The 16720-nt window shown below is 36.8% G+C and overlaps 1 protein-coding gene across 2 annotated transcripts in view; it reads right to left on the bottom strand.

Annotated features, from left to right (window-relative positions):
- ephb4a (eph receptor B4a) overlaps positions 1-16720 on the bottom strand; it is a 48413-nt gene that overhangs the window by 21992 nt on the left and 9701 nt on the right. For both annotated transcript variants that reach the window (XM_051894401.1, XM_051894402.1), the window contains exons 2-4: positions 1942-2012; positions 1536-1817; positions 179-569 (exon numbers count right to left, since the gene is read on the bottom strand). In XM_051894401.1, coding sequence (XP_051750361.1) covers positions 179-569; positions 1536-1817; positions 1942-2012 — 744 coding nt within the window. The remainder of the gene's footprint in view (positions 1-178; positions 570-1535; positions 1818-1941; positions 2013-16720) is intronic.

Genomic DNA, 16720 nt, shown 5'->3' with positions numbered 1-16720 from the left:
GGTATCAATGTCTAAATTGTGGCCGGTGAAAATGCTGAGTGACCAGTAACTTTAGAAAACCACTAACGACAGTGACTGGTGAACAAAACATTTTTCAAAGCAGTTTAGTTTAACTGAAATTTTGGTCATCACTAAGAGCTCAGATTAGCTTCAGAGAAGTCTGTTGTCTCTCACTCACCTCTACACTCCAGCTCTCCATGGCTGGCCTCAAAGCCCGGCAGGCAAGTGCAGGTGGTGGTGGGCTGGTCCACCCACTGTCCATCTTCTCCACAGAACATCTTGGGCGGTCTGGGATTTGGTCCAGGCTGCGCTGCGTTGGCCACACACTGGCCCACTGCCTCCTGCACCAGCGAGCGTGGAACTGTCTCCGGGAAAACGGATAGTGAGCGCGTGAGAGCCGGACACTTCTTAAAGAAGACGCGCACGGATAGAAGCGCCATGCACGCTCCCTGGGCCTGGAACGCCAAGTAGAATCCACGTTTGGTCAATGGGCCCAGACGCAGCGTTTTGACGTTAACCTTCTTGTCTCCATCTTTACGGAGCAGGAAGTCGGCGGCCACCGTGTCAACCTAATAAAAACAGAGATATAGAAAAGACTGTTGAGATTCACAGAAGATAATTCACAAATGTGATTTCTTTTACATCTCGATTTTTAACTGAGGCATTAACTCAACTGTCATTAATTTGTGCTTTAGAACAATTTCTCATTGCTCTACAATATATTCAGATGACCTTCAACTTTACAATACTTCAAACTGCAAAAAGATTTGGCAAGATACCAAAGTCAGAGATCTCAGTATGAACTCAAACACCTCTCATTAATGTCTCCCAAACCCAAATAATGTGCACTTGACGTGCACTTAAATGTATTCAGTGTGCACTTGTAGTGTACTTCAGACTGTATATTTTTTAAAAAGGCCACTTAAGGAAAGTACACTTTCTTAACATACTTAAGTACACTTAAAAAAAGTGCACTTTGTAATAATGTCATAATAAAAGTTTTACTGTAAAGTACATTTTAAATCATTGTTTTAATAATTGTTTGTCGTGCTTTAATGAAGTACACTTATTTTGATGTGTTGACTAACATACTTGATTATAATTTTAACTGTAGTGTGTTATTCAATATTACATTTAAAGTTAATATATTTTAAATGTACTAAATTGCAACTTCATATAACGTAATTATAAATACATGACAAAATCATATTTTAGTATACTATAATGCTTGTCAGTACACATGTCAGTACACTTTTGCCATATGCATTTAATTTAAATTTCATCTATAATACATTATCTAATTGCAACTAACATGCAATTAAAAGTTCACACTTAAGTATGTTCTTTTTTAAAGTATATCATTTCTGAAATAAGTACTCTTTTTATAAATATGCTAAAGTGTACTTCTTTTTCAGAAGCCTAAAATTTATATGTAAACAATAACATTTTCCTTTCAGTAATGGGAATAATTCCTTGTCTATTTATGCAGTTTTACAAATGCAGTTGGGTGTGTATGATTGTCTGCACGTGAGCACCTTTGTATAGGGGTTCTCCATCCACGCAGGGTGGGTTGCTGTTGCGTCATCCGTGTCAGTCTGGTAGTAGTAAAGGTTAAAGGTCTCTTTGCAGGACCGGTGATGTGTGTTCCGCGCTGAACATTCGACAATGGTGAAAAGCAGCTCCACATACACCTGCGACGCCCCTCGCCTCTCGATGAGCTTACTGCGCAGCCAGTGACTGTTCGAGCCGTCAGTCTGGCAGATTTCATAGGTCCTCACGCTGTTGTTCTCCTCATCTAGGCCACTGACCTCTTCCCACTGCACACAGAGAGGAAGGACAAGAAGGCTTGATTGGTCAGTGGAGATCAGTTGTAATAATATGCAGTTTGCACTGAGCATTTGCTCTACATGTAGGGTGAAATGCTGGAGCTGCAGGTCTCACCTCAGGTTTAGATCGAGAGTATATTGTCCACTTCAGATCTGATGTCGCGGTCTTTGTATTCATCAGGACCTCTGTCAAACACATAACACAGGGAGAGGGGTTAGTTCAAAAAATAAACACATAAATGAGATCACAATCTTTAATATCTCCCCTTGAAAAAGAAGTGTGCTTAATTGTGCACTCTTTATCTGTTAAATAGAGAGAAATGAAGACTTGCGCTTGCAGAAAACTCTGAGATTGTGCGTCACCTCTAAAGACAATATTTCAAACTGTACAGAAATTTGAACTCAAATATTTCTCAGCGAAGTTTCCCAAGCCCAAAATGATGTGCTGCTATCCATATTAATTTTATAATTATACTTTTTCTCTCTGTACTTATTGTAAAAAAAGAAGTGCACTTAATTGTATTGAATGTGCACTTGTAATGTATGTCAAATCAAATAAAAAAAAATGTATGATTTTAAAAAACTGTACTTGCAGATAATATAATATTAAAGGCCTTTTAAGTGTACTTAAAGAGAGTACACTTTCATGACAATGCTTAAGTACGTTTTTAAAAAGTGCACTTAAAATTTTTATTTTAAAAGTACATTTTAAATCATTGTTTTAGCTAATGCTCTTTTTTCGTGATTTAAAATAAGTACACTTATTTTGACTAACATACTAAAGCACATGTAAAGTAATTGACTACAATTTTAACAGTATTGTGCTATTACATACAGTTCTCATGATGCTTTTTAACTAGTGTGGCTAAACCAGAAAGCCCAAAGTAGCCTATACTTTGGCCGTCCACGTCCACGCACCATCCATATGATGTAATTTTCATCATCAGGAGGGTCTGTGGACGTCCACACCCCCCATCTGCGTGCTGCCTCCGCGTACAACAGCGCATGTGCGACAGACTTGAGCGCTTGAAAACAAAAACCACTATATGGAAGCCCAAAAGGTTTAAAAACACGTGAATTTTAACACGTAAAATTCGTGTATTTCTATGGAAGGCCTTTTGGGTCACAATTCGCCATTAACCAAAGCAGCAGCAAACATCATAACCCATCGAAATTCATGCAGATCTACGCTGTTTTTTCAGCACGGTATGACAGAGCAACATCTGAGCAATAACATTTTTCCTCTGAGCACAAAGAGGGCAAGGGAAGTTCCCTGAGGTTTGATGGTTTGGTTATCGAATCATGGCCAACAGAAGCTTTAGCAAAAACAACTAGAGACTGTGGATGATTTTCTCTCACACTGGCTCGCATAGCCCCAGGGAAACGGACGGACATGGGAACAAGAGCACAGCCTAATTTTACACTCGCACACGTATACAGTGACAATACAAAATCACTATATAGAGTTTCAACCCAGCGGTGAATGATGGTCATTTAATTTCCAGTGAACATCCTTCCTTTCCTTTTCCACTTTCTCTCTCTCTGCTCTTGATTGCGTTTTTACTTGAACTGGCTGTTGGTCATTACTTATTGATGGTGGTGATGGGTTTTAATCAGGCATTCATTCAGTCACCCCCTCCAGGCTTCCGCGCACGTATCTATCCCCGGGGTTCTTGCTATGGGAGCTGCACTGGTCATGTGACCACCCGAAGCCACCACACGGTTCAAACCGGCTCCAATCACAAAGATCCTTTGATCTAAAAATACTAGCACAGAATAAATTTCTGGTCTCTCTCTCTCCTACTGCTATTTGTTCAAACTTCTTTCTTATTCTTGTCTCTAAGGAGAAACACCTTTATTGCTCTTTTTTTTTTTTTTTTTTTGCATGTGCTTTTCCCATGAGTGCTGGAGTTTAGCATACAGAGATGGAATCAATGTGTCTCTGTCTGTATGTATCTGGGTCGAGACTTGTCTTGGGGACTGGAAGCTTCCTGTTGGTTTAGACCTCAGAAAAGCATCAATGAAAAGAAGAAAAAGATGATGTTTAAGCCCAGATGGCCTCAGGGAGAACGCTGGCTATGTTCAGAATGGATATTATATACTGCACAGTAAATACTTTATGATATTGAGATATTGTAAAAGAGTCATTTCAAACTTTAGTATGCTACACTATTATTACATGACATCACTATGTTGAATGTTTAATTCTGTGAGTAAAACTGTTTTTCATCTTTTAAACTGAGATGAAACGGATGTAGTGGCAGATTTTTCATGTTGTGTCTATTGTAGAGTGGGGACGTGGTTCAATCCATCGGTTGTTGACTAATGGAGGCAGATCTGTATGCAATCTTGCAGTTGATTGTAAGAAAGAGGTGGGGTTTAAAGGGTTAGTTCACCCTAAAATGAAAATTCTGTCATTAATTATTAATTATCTTTGGAAAATAAATCAAGATATTTTGATTAGATCTGAGCGCTTTCTGTCCCTCCATTGACTGCTACGGAACTACCACTTTCAAGCCCTAGAAAAGACATCATTAAAGTACTCCATGTGACTCCAGTGGTTTAACCTTAATGAAGTGAAAGTAGTAGTTGTGTAGGGTGTCAATGGAGGGACAGAAAACTCTCGGATTTCATTAAAAAGATCTTCATTTGTGTTCCAAAGATGAACGAAAGTCTTACAGGTTTGGAACGACATAAGGGTGAGTAATTAATGACAGAATTTTCATTTTTGGGTGAACTATCCCTTTAAGAGGACTAAATGATTGGAGATGTCTGGCAATGTCACCAGTAAAAAGTCCAGAAGATCAAGTTAAAAATTATGAGGTCAAAACCAATAGAATAAAAACAAAAACAAACATATACATGGATGAATCATTCACAATTTCAATGAGATGCATTTAGAAAATAGATTAATTTAAATCTGGATTTATGTAAAAATGTTTTGTAAATGTTTGTGTAAAAAATCGCTTCTGTCTTATTTGTCACGCTGAAAATATGAGTGTGTTGCATTGTGGGACAATATTCAACAGTGTGCTCTGGTCAGGGTTATTTCAAACTAAAACTTAAAAAATTAATTATTTGAAATAAAATAAACATGAACTGAAATAAAATATAAAAATAAATAAATAACACTTATTTTACTTATAATATTTTATATATTTTTATAATAAATAAATAAATAAATATATATTAAAAAAAAATATATATATATAAAATTGTATAATTTTCTCAGCTAGCTGCCAAGGCAGTATCTGTCATTTTCTTTTAGTTTAAGTACTAAAATAACTCAAATAAACCAAAAACACAACAAAATAGAAACTTCAACTAAAATTAAAATTAAAACAGAAAATATAAAAACAAAATCTAGCGGTTGGGTTAAATGTTTGACACAACGTGCTGGGCAGTTTTATTTACCTCAACTATTGTTTAAAAATTACTATATGGCTGGCTTAAAATAGGTTGGAAATTAAAAATCAGACACATAATTAATAGAGGAAACGATATTAATCAAAAGGTGAACATTTATTAATAATCAATTTAATAAATGTTTATTTAGTTATTATTCTTTAAATTATTAATAAATGTTCATTTATTGAACATATTAATAAATGTTAATTTCCAACATACTTTGGGTTCATTTTAAGCAATCAATACAGTAATTTTTAAACAATAGTTGAGTTAAATAAAACTACCCAGCAGGTTTGTTCAACCCAACTTGGGTTGTTTTTAACCCAGCACTTTTTAGAGTGTAAAATTACACTGGCTCTGGTTGTATATTCTGCAAATGTTGTATGTCGTGAGTATTTTTGTGTACAGAACATTAGCATGCTGCACAGAATATTTACAGCACAACAAGTATGAGTAGTACACTAGTACACACTCCAAACACCTGATGTGCCTCGATCTGTATGTATCTGGGTCGGAACTTGTCTTGGGGACTGGAAGCTTCCTGTTGTTGGTTTTCACCCTTAGCATCGCATCAATATTAAAAATCAAAATCAAAAACTGTTATTTAAGCCTGTATGGCCTGAGGGAGAACACTGGCATGTGATCTCTCTCACTCAGTGACACCTACACGCTCCTCCCTAACACCATCCATCTTCCAGACATTTCTCCCTCTCGCTTTCATTATTTTCCCCATCACTTTTGCTTTTCCTGCTTTCAGATTTCACATTCCTTTCTTGCCATCCGTCCGTTTTCATTTCTCTTCTCAATAACTCCATATGTCTCCGTCACACTCTTTATCTCTCCGTGCTTCCCTCTATCCTTCTCCCGCCCGTCTCTCTCCCTCTGATGTCGAGAGGCTGCGGACGGCTGATAACCGCCGTCCAGCTCTGAGAATCAAAGCGAGCGACGCCCGGGAGGCCGGAGGGGAGGATGAAAGAGGGATGAGAGGAGAAGAGTGCCGGGCGAGGGAGGACACAGGGCGGGAGCTTTTGGAGAAGAGGGCAAAAAAGAGCAAGAGAAAGAGAGAGAGAGGGATGAGACAGGACAGATATCTGACAGTGATTTCCCACTGTGGGTTTTGCTCAGAGTTCAGAGGAAAAACAAATTACAGGCTCATCTACATTAAAATGCGCACACACACACATACACACACACACACACACACAGGTGAATCTCATGAAACCTGTCCAACAACATCCCCAGGTCATATTTCACCCCACAAATCAAAAAAGATATACTAATCGTAATGGTCCTAAAGAATAGTCTTCATTTTCTTAAAGTGCCCATATTATGTTTTTTGTAGGTTTGTAACACATTTACATAATGTCCACCTATTGTTTTGATTGGCTGCCCACGAACAACATCTACTTTGCCCCGCCCTCAAACACTGTAGCTGAAATTCAGATATGGTAATGGGAGTTTTGTTTCTGACACGCGACCAATCACAACAGACTGGGCCATCTGACCAATCAGAGCAGAGCAGGCCCTCGGAAAGGCGGGGTTTAGAGAGACCGAATCCTTGATCAAACCGTTTCAGACACTGTGAGAAAAAAGGTGATGATTCATTGAATATTATGAGAAAAATAAAGTATTTTTTGACCTTGGATGCATTTAGAAGACCTTCAAAACAAAATTAGGAGCCGTTAAAATAGCATAATATGGGCACTTTTTTCTTTTCTTGTTGGTGTGAAATATGACCTAGACATTCATCCATGAAGTTTGTGTGTACGAACACCAGGTTACTGAGAACTACGGTGTGTGATGTGATAGATTATGGTCTGTTTCGCTGTGTGTGTGTGCCTGTATGTAATTACAGTGGTCTATATCCTGCTGTCTACTCTATCATTACTTCTAATGGGGCAGGAAAAAGTGTATGTGTGTGTGTGTTTCTCCTTATGGCTCGCCTCAAAAAAATAGGTTAGACACAGCGAGACTCCAAAGTTGACACCAGGATTATCATTCACCTGACACACACACACACCTGCACATCTGTCAGTGAGTCTTTGGCCTGATATCATCAGTACCGGCTGCTGTTCTGATGGATTAAGCTCCCGGTGGGCGATTTCTGTCCGAGCTTGTTTTTTTGACCCGTTTAATGCAGTGGTCCCGTTTAGACACACCGTACCGCACGGCTCTTACACTCAATCCCACCTTAAAGTGCTTTAGTGATAAACCTGCAGCAAATTCACTTTTAGATCTCAATTGTGTCTCCTAGAAAGCAATGACATTAAATGGAGGGCTTATTGTTATTTAAAGTCAATTTTTGGGGAAAAGACCTCAATAGTCTCATATGGAGTTTCAGAGATTTTAATGTCTCAAACTACATGCTAAGGTCTGCAGTCAAAAAAACCCTACATTTTCATATGAACATTTGTCATCAAGTTATCTGAGCTATGTTATCCAAACAATCCAACAATTGTCTCTTATTTCTACTATGAACTTTAAGAGAAAGATCTGAGAAACTCTATAATCTCTCCTGAGCTCTGAAAGAGCAACCTCTGAGCAATATAATGTCCCGGTGGGTCAGGAAGTAACAGGGAACTTGGTACACTACCATATAAAAGTTTGGGGTTGGGAAGATTTTTAAATGTTTTTGAAATAAGTCTCACTGTTCTCTATTTGAATAATGTAATTTATTCCTGTGATCAAAGCTGTATTTTCAGCAGCATTACAGTCTTCAGTGTCACATGATCCTTCAGAAATCATTCTAATATGCTGATTTGCTGCTCAAGAAACATTTCTGATTATTATCAATGTTCAAAACGGTTTAATATTTTTGTGGAAACTGTGATACATTTGTCTTCAGGATTCTTTGACAAATAGAAAGTTCAAAAGAACAGCATTTATTTGAAATATAAATCTTTTGTAACACTATAAATGTCTTTACTGTCACTTTTGATAAATTTAATGCATTCATGTTGAATAAAAGTATTCATTTCTTTCAAATACACACACACAAATTCTTTGAACAGTATTATGTGTGTTTGAATAATCTGAAATCTCCTGACTTTGATTATGTGAATAAAGTCAAACAGGACTCTGTATTTGTGTCTGAGCATGTTTGCATGTTAAGACGCGTGTATGTGCGTCTCATTTGTTTCTCAACTCTGCAGGTAAGTATGAGTGTTTGTCTGCTTCACGTTTCCTGTATGAGTGTTTGTCTAGAAAACATCATCCCATGGAAACTGTATTGCTCAGAGGTGGCTTTTAACCGCTCAGGAGACTTTAAGGATTAGTTCACTTCAGAATTCAAATTTACTCACCCCCATGTCATCCAAGATGTTTATGTCTTTCTTTCTTCAGTCGAAAATAAATTAAGGTTTTTAAGGAAAATATTCCAGGATTTTTCTCCATATAGTGGACTTCAACAGTTACCAATGGGATGAAGGTCCAAATAGCAAAAAAAGGGCAAAAAACTCATTTTCTCCTCCAACTTCAAAATTGTCCGACATTGTTGTTTTACCTTAACAAGGTGTTTGGTGTTTGACTTAATCTTTGCAAGTTCGCTTTGTAAACACTTGCTTGGTACTTCACGTGTGACCTTTTAAATGTGATTACGTAATGCGTGGCGCATCGCAGAGCGGTGCAAGACGAGCATTTGTGGTTAAAAATGTGTTTTTTTTAGAAAATGGCGATGGTTTTTCTAGATAAGACCCTTATTCGTCATCTGGGATCATGTAGAGCCCTTTGAAGCTGCACTGAAACTGACATTTGGATCTTCAATCCACTGGTAACTGTTGAAGTCCACTATATTTCTTTTCAACTGAAGAAAGAAAGACATAAACATCTTGGATGACATGGGGGTGAGTAAATTATCAGGAAATTTTAATTCTGAAGTCAACTAATCCTCAAAATATTTTAGGTAGCAACTTTTACAATCAAACAATTGTTGCTATACAGTAGAAGTATAGAGCTGCTGACATAAAGTAAGAGAATAAGCTCATTAAAGGGTTTGTTCACCCAAAAATGAAAATTTTGTCATTAATTTATCATTCCAAACCCATAAGACCTTCGTTTTAATGTTATGAAGTGACTAGAATACTTTTTGTGCACAAAAACAAAACAAGAGAATGACAGGGAAGAGAATAAATTGTTGAATAAAGTCTTTTTTTTTTTTTTTTTTGCGCACAAAAAGTATTCTTGTCTCTTCATAACATTATGGTTGAACCACTGCAGTCACATGGACTATTTTAACAATGTCTTTACTACCTTTCTGGGCCTTGAAAGTGGTAATTAAATTGCTGTCTATAGAGGGACAGAAAGCTCTCAGATTTCATCAAAAATATCTTAATTTGTGTTCTGAAAATGAACGAAGGTCTTACGGGTGTGGAACGACATGTGGGTGAGAAATTAATGACAGAATTTTCATTTTTGGGTGAACTAACCCTTTAAGTCCTGGGAGATTGTGATGAGAAATTTCTCAAAAATTTCTAATCAAAGTCTCCAGACCTTGGTATTTTGTGAGATCCAAGCACATAAACATTATTGAGAGGAACTTACTTGTGAGATTACTAGGATATTCTTCCCAAAATTTAAGCAAAAGTCTCCATTTGATCTCTACTTAATCTCCTAGCTATGCTAGAGAAATTTACAGTTTTTTTCTTACAGGAATTTCTGATTGTAAAAACCACTGTGGTACGTGACCTTGAGCTGGATATCATGCCTTGAGTGTTTCCTGTCTGCACTCCAAACCTCTTTAATTATAGACACATCCTCACTTTCTCTCAAAGGTAAATGACAGAAGACCAGCACCGGGCTACAATTAGTCTTTCACTTTAATTAAGGAAAAGAGACAGTGCCAATTACTGAAAGAAGGCGAGAGAGAGAGAGAGAGGAGAAAGTGAAAGGAGGGGGAGGGATGTAAAATGAAAAGGGAGTGAAAAAAAGAGGCCAAGGAGAAAGAGTGGCAGAGGGGAGATGAAAGGGAAAACAGGGATTAGGAAGAGATGGATGGAGATGAACAGATAGTGAAGAGAGATGAGCATTTAATATGAGTACTGTAGCGTGACAGCATGTTTGTGTGTCTAATCGTTTATTATTGAAGCACACCTGGACTACAGATGCCTCTGCCAGGGATGTACAAATCTACAGATTTGCAAAATTGCTGTCTGAAAGATTAGTCGTGTTAAAGTCAACAGGAGATCAAAACGGAAGGTATTTACTTTCTCAGTAAACATTCCTCAACTTATTGTGAACAATTCATCAGTTCACATTATTCCAAAGAAAACAAAAGTTCGTCCTTGTAATCTTTCATCAAGTGCGATAACTTGTTCAGCCTCTCAGAAGACTTTGCTTTCCGGCTCACATAATCAAAGCCCTCTTATTTTTCAACCACCAGGCTACTTTCATATGTAACATCTAGGGATGCACGATATATCGGCCACCATATAGGTATCGGCCGATATATGTTAATTTTTAATGTTATCATTATCGGCACGATAAGAAAATTTGCCCAATATATTAAAGCCGATAAATAATGGATTATTTCCTTCAGCTGAGACACTTCAGATGCTCACTGTTCACTATGATGGTTTTGAATTGTTTGAAATATGATTGAAATCACAGTTAAGAGAAAAAAAATACAGTTAAGTTCAACATGTGCAGCGCAAGTCTGTCATATAGGCTACATAAAATTATATTAACAACATTATAATTGTGTTCTTGGGACATGGCTTTTAATGTTTTTGTAATCAGGCTTTCAAAAATTATATAGGATTTTGATTTATCGGCCAATATATCGGTTTTCAAATATAAAGAATTATCGGTTATCGGTATCCGCCAAAAATTGTCATATCGGTGCATTCCTAGTAACATCCACTTTTCACATTTCAATGATTACTAAAATAAAGTCCTGCCATACAGTTTTGTACACTCAGATAACAGAAATACTGCTGTGAAAAAGAAGTTAAATGCATAATTGTTAAATGCAATTAAATGAAAATTTATTATAGTTTGAATTTATATTAAATGCAATTATCTGGACTAGCGTTTTTTGATCTACTAAAGTTGGACATCTTAAGTAATTTCATATTTACTTCTATTGTCTTTGAAATATGGTTCAAGTGTCCTGCTGAATGTACTGACAAGCATTTATGGTAAACTAAAATATACTTTAAATGTCATGTCTTTTCTATCATTTCTTGCAATTTAGTACATTTGAAAAATATTAACTTTAATTGTAATACTGAGTAACAATAAAATACAGTTTTAGCATGCTAAAAACAAAACAACATACGTCTACAGATTCATCTAAGACTAATAGTTAATATAATTAATAGATAATCTCACAAGTCAACTTCACTAATCATCAATTAGCCAGGTATTAAACAAAAAGTTGACCATCTGATTATTAGCTTCTACACCCCTAAGAAAGAGTTCCAATATCTTTAATATTTTAATTGGCTACTGAGCTATTAAAAAGCAACCTGTGAGCATTATTAAAAAAAAAAAAAAAAAACACGTACCAAAATATACAACCTTTCACTACATAAGCAGATAAGCCGCCCTGCCTAACTCACTGAAAGCGATGAAACATCTGCAACTTGCACAGACAAAATCCAACTCTCAAGCTATCTTATGAAAACAAGGCTTTGTCTCTGAAAGAGACCACCATGAGAAATGATTTGCTTCTGTTACTACAGTGTTGTTGGACAGGGACATGTGAAGGAAAAGAAGACCGCTCCTAAGTCCACGCTAAACAAATGAACAATACTCCTCCCGTCTCAACTTGTTTACATACTTCATCTGGGCTGACGCATCTTTGAATGTGGATTCGTTTCCTAGCAGTCAGTCTATGAGCAAATATACACTAGACAGTGTTTGCACTTGTATTGCTGTTGGGAGAAAATGACAAAGAGAGGAGGGGAGAGAGAGAAATTGTTTGCCTTTTGACACACACATAAAAAAAAAATTGTAAAGCCTGAAACATACTCTACGTGATTGTGTATATGCAAATGTTTGCCAAGTGCATTGAAAGTGTATGTCCTCGTTGTTCATATTTAACTCGAGTTATTGCGTTACTGTGGCAGTGGCAAACTTCAGTACTTAAGGGGCAATACAGCGTTGCAGTGATGTTTATTTTTTAGGCCGACCCGGAAGTTGGCATCACCCTGGTTCCCTCGACAAAAACCCAACAGGATTTTTCCTTTGGCTTATAGACTAAAATCTGTGACCAACAAAAGTTTAGGATTCTTACACATTTTCTTCATCATGATAATCTTCATAAATTCACACATCTTTTATGAATTTTGAAGCCTAAATACAACCGCCAGAAGTCAAAAGATAAATGTAGTCTATAAGCAAACTACACCACGGTCACATGACTTCAACATCACCACCATTAAAGGGACAGTTCACCCAAAAATGAACATTCTGTCATCATTGACTCACCCACATGTTATTCCAAACCTGTATGAGTTTCTTTCCTCTGCTGAACACAGAAGAAGATACTTTGAAGAATGTTGACAATTGACGGTAACCACTGACTTCCATAGTATGGAGAAAAGAAAAAAAAACCTCAATGGCTACCATCAATTGACTAGTTAACAACATTCTCAAACGGGTTTGGAACAACTTGAGGGTGAGTAAGGGTGCGTTCACACTTGTCATGTTTGGTTCGATTAAAACGAACCCTGGTGTGATTGCTCTGTTAGTGCGGTTCATTTGAACGTGTGAACACTGCTATCCGAACCCTGGTGCGCACTAAACAAGCGGACCGAGACGGCTGAAATGATGGGTCTCGGTCCGCTTCCAAACGAACTCTGGTGCGGTTCGAATGATATATGAACACAACACAGACCAAAGACATGTAAACGAATCAAAAACAGGAAGATGAGAACCTAAAAAGGACAGAATCCTCACGCATATCGTTTTTTCTCGTCATAGTCGCGAGTTTGTCCATCACAGGCATCAGACGCGCGTCTCCACGCAGCAGATCGTTTGTGTGTGTGACGGAGGAATACCCGCTGCTGTTTTTACTTTTTTACACATTTTATAAGCTCTTCACGAGTTCCCAGCTGGCCAAAATACCATCATATGCAGGCTAAGCACACAGAACAAGCACATTTACCTCAGCGGTGTTCAGACTTTATTTCAGGCATTTAACCAAAAACCCATTTTAAAAACCCATTGACTTCAGGACGATGGAACCAGAACTGCTAAAATTCAAACTCGAGTTTTGTCTTACAAAAATACATCATTCCTGCAGCACTATATACGTGTTTGTAATGCCAGTGTATGATCTAAAAGAGAAAACTGGTTGTTGAAGAAGAATCTCTTGTGGCAACACAAAGAATGTTGTGTGTACTTGCACTGCATTGGGAATTTCATTCAGAAGGAAGATGCTTGAAAATCAAGCTTGAGTAGCTACACTCTAAAAAATGCTGGGTTAAAAACAACCCAAGCTGTGTTGAAAATGGACAAACACAGCAACTGGGTTGTTTTAACCCAGTGTTTGGGTTAAATGTTTGCCCGATCTGATGGGTAGTTTTATTCAATTCAACTATTGTTTAAAAATTACTTAATTGCTTGCTTAAAATGAACCCAAAGTGTGTTAGAAATTAACATTTATTGAAAAGTTTAATAAATAATACTTAATAAACATTTATTAAATTGCTTATTAATAAATGTTCACCTTTTGATTATTATTGTTGCCTCTAATAATTATGATTATTATATATATATATATATATATATATATATATATATATATATTATAATTTTTAATTTTGGGTTCATTTTAATTTTTAAACAATAGTTGAGTTAAATAAAACTGCCCAGCAGGTTGGGCAAACATTTATCCCAACCACTGGGTTAAAACAAACTGGGTTTGTCTATTTTCAACCCAACTTGGGTTGTTTTTAACCCAGCATTTTTTAGTGTACAAACCTAAATGAAGTATGTTTTGGACCTTAAATGTTTTTCTTATTCAAAACAGCAGCCATGTCCAAAAATATATCATCATACTAACTACTCATACTATTATTGTAGCATATATTTACTGTGCACAGCATCTGTTGGCAAAAAGTATCTGTATAACCATCTACATTTACCTAAATGTGTATATATACACTATGCCAAACGGCAACGCACTGAACTTGACCTTCCATTTCCTGACGCACAAACCAGAAGCAACATTGACCACTTATAACACCTATTTCTTGATTTATAAATTAATAAGCTGATAAACAATAAAATAGTGAAAACTATTCAAAAATATACCAGACAAATATACAGTATATTCTGCACAGTATGCTGTAAGCTAATATTTCACTCCCAGCATAGCCAAGGACTTCCTTTGCAATCTGTTGAACTCTATTGATGTGCAGGCCATCAGCTACCATCACAGCTTTTATTATCATTACATCCCCATATGGCTGCTCACACGGTACATCATGAACACACACACAAAAACTGACCCTTAATCATATCCACTCCAACACACACACACACACACACTCATTGAGTAAGTGTCAGTGGAAGCCAGAAGCCATGCTGGTTTGATCGGTGTGTGAATAGAGAAAGCAGACTGTTCCTGTCTGTTGCACACACACACACACACACACACACTGGCCCGGCATAACCCCAGCAGATATCTGATACATAATACACTCTCTGCATGACTCTCCTCTTTCGATCTTTTGTTTCCTCCATCTCCTTTCTTTCCTGATTCCTCAATTTCTTACCCAGCTTTCACTGAAGATCAGAGAGTGGGAGCATGATGACAACATATGTGCTTACACAGAACAAATCTATAATCTCACACTCATAAAAACACATTATGCAATTTGACTTCATACTGACCTCTTCAAGTCATGTGTGTGTGTTTATTTAGCTGTTCTTTGGGGACAAATGTTTTCCCAGAAGTGATCTAAATATGACAAAACCTCCCCCTTTGGGAACGTCCTAATTTGTAAAAACAATGTTTGTTTTTTTTTAATGAATTGAAAATGGGATACACTTAGGTAAGTTACTCTGTAGAATTCATTAACTGCAATTCTGACATGCCCTCATTCAGCAAAATAAATGTATATAAAAGTCCAAGTGGTAGCTTTTCTGAACTATAGAAAAGCAACTACATATTTGCCTGTTTATGGGACCTTTTGGGTCACAAAAATTAAGAAATATAAGTAAACTACATAAAAGCCACAGTTAGACCAATGGCTACCAAAATAATACATCAATTTTTACTAATTGAAAATTTCCTGAACAAGAAATCTGTAGCTGCCTTGATGAATTTATTGGATGAATAAGGCAGTTTGCTTTTAGTATTCGAACAAATTAAAATGACAAATTACTTACTATTTTTAAGACATTAGTTGAGAGAATCTGAATGAATCATGTTGAGTTGAATTTTTATGTTCTAACGTCAACAAGCATGTCCACCACAGCTTACACCGGACTCTGTGTATGGAAACTCAAGCCTCCATGTTTTTGTCATCTGCTCCACACACACCTGACCTGTTTTAAAAGCACCTAGAGACCTTAGCACAGATCTTTTAATAATGTGTCTCATCTCTGTTTTTCATTATCTGTCTAAACAAAGGGTCTTCATGATTAAATTACGCCTGCGGTTTATCTGTGAATGCATTAATCAGTGTTATTAATTCACAGGGGCCCATGTTCATAGTGTTTAATGTGATTTTCCAAAATAGGATGTGTACAACATTCATATCAACCAATCAGATTTTTACATTACGTTTAGGGACGGTTATGGCTTTAAGGCAAGACAAAACATGTGAATAGGGTTAAAAAAAATAAATAAAATAATAGAAATCACCATACTTTCCGTAGTTGATTAATCACATTATTTTTGTTTTACAAGTTTTCTGAAATGTTGTTTAAATATGCAAATTATGCATTTCTAATTAACTCTTTCCCTGCCATTGATGGAATTTTCCATTATTTATGAGACAATCGCTCCATCCGAAATCGAATACTTCTCTACTACATTGTACGTGAAAAACTGTATGCGAACAGAGCAGTATGTCCGAATTCATAGTATTCGAAAAACATTAGGCGAAAAGTACCTGGATGACTCACTACTTCCGGCGAGATTCTGAAGTGCGCATACTACGGACACTTTACTATGCCATGAGGCTACAGGAGAGGATTGGTAGGTCATGTGACCGTAACAACATGGCGGATGTAGTATGTCCAGATTTCATTCATACTACATGCATTCGTACTATACTGAACGTACTTTTTCAACGGTCGTGAAGTAAATTTAAATTCGAATGCAGTGCCTACTCAGTACGCAATTTCGAACGCAGCTAATGCTTCCCCACCATTGACAGAATATTCCAGCTTTCTGTGTTTTCACTGTTATACTGTAGGGGGCACTATTACACATCTTCTGAAAGAGTACAGTATCTCCGGATCAAAACACAGATGAAAAAGAAGTAGAAACAAGCAATAAAAAGCATTGCTTATGCACGTTGTACTCTTTG

Source organism: Ctenopharyngodon idella, chromosome 5, assembly GCF_019924925.1.
Source record: "Ctenopharyngodon idella isolate HZGC_01 chromosome 5, HZGC01, whole genome shotgun sequence".
Taxonomy (NCBI): domain Eukaryota; kingdom Metazoa; phylum Chordata; class Actinopteri; order Cypriniformes; family Xenocyprididae; genus Ctenopharyngodon; species Ctenopharyngodon idella.
Note: the sequence above shows the minus strand (reverse complement) of the source record. Positions and strands in the feature narration are given on the sequence as shown.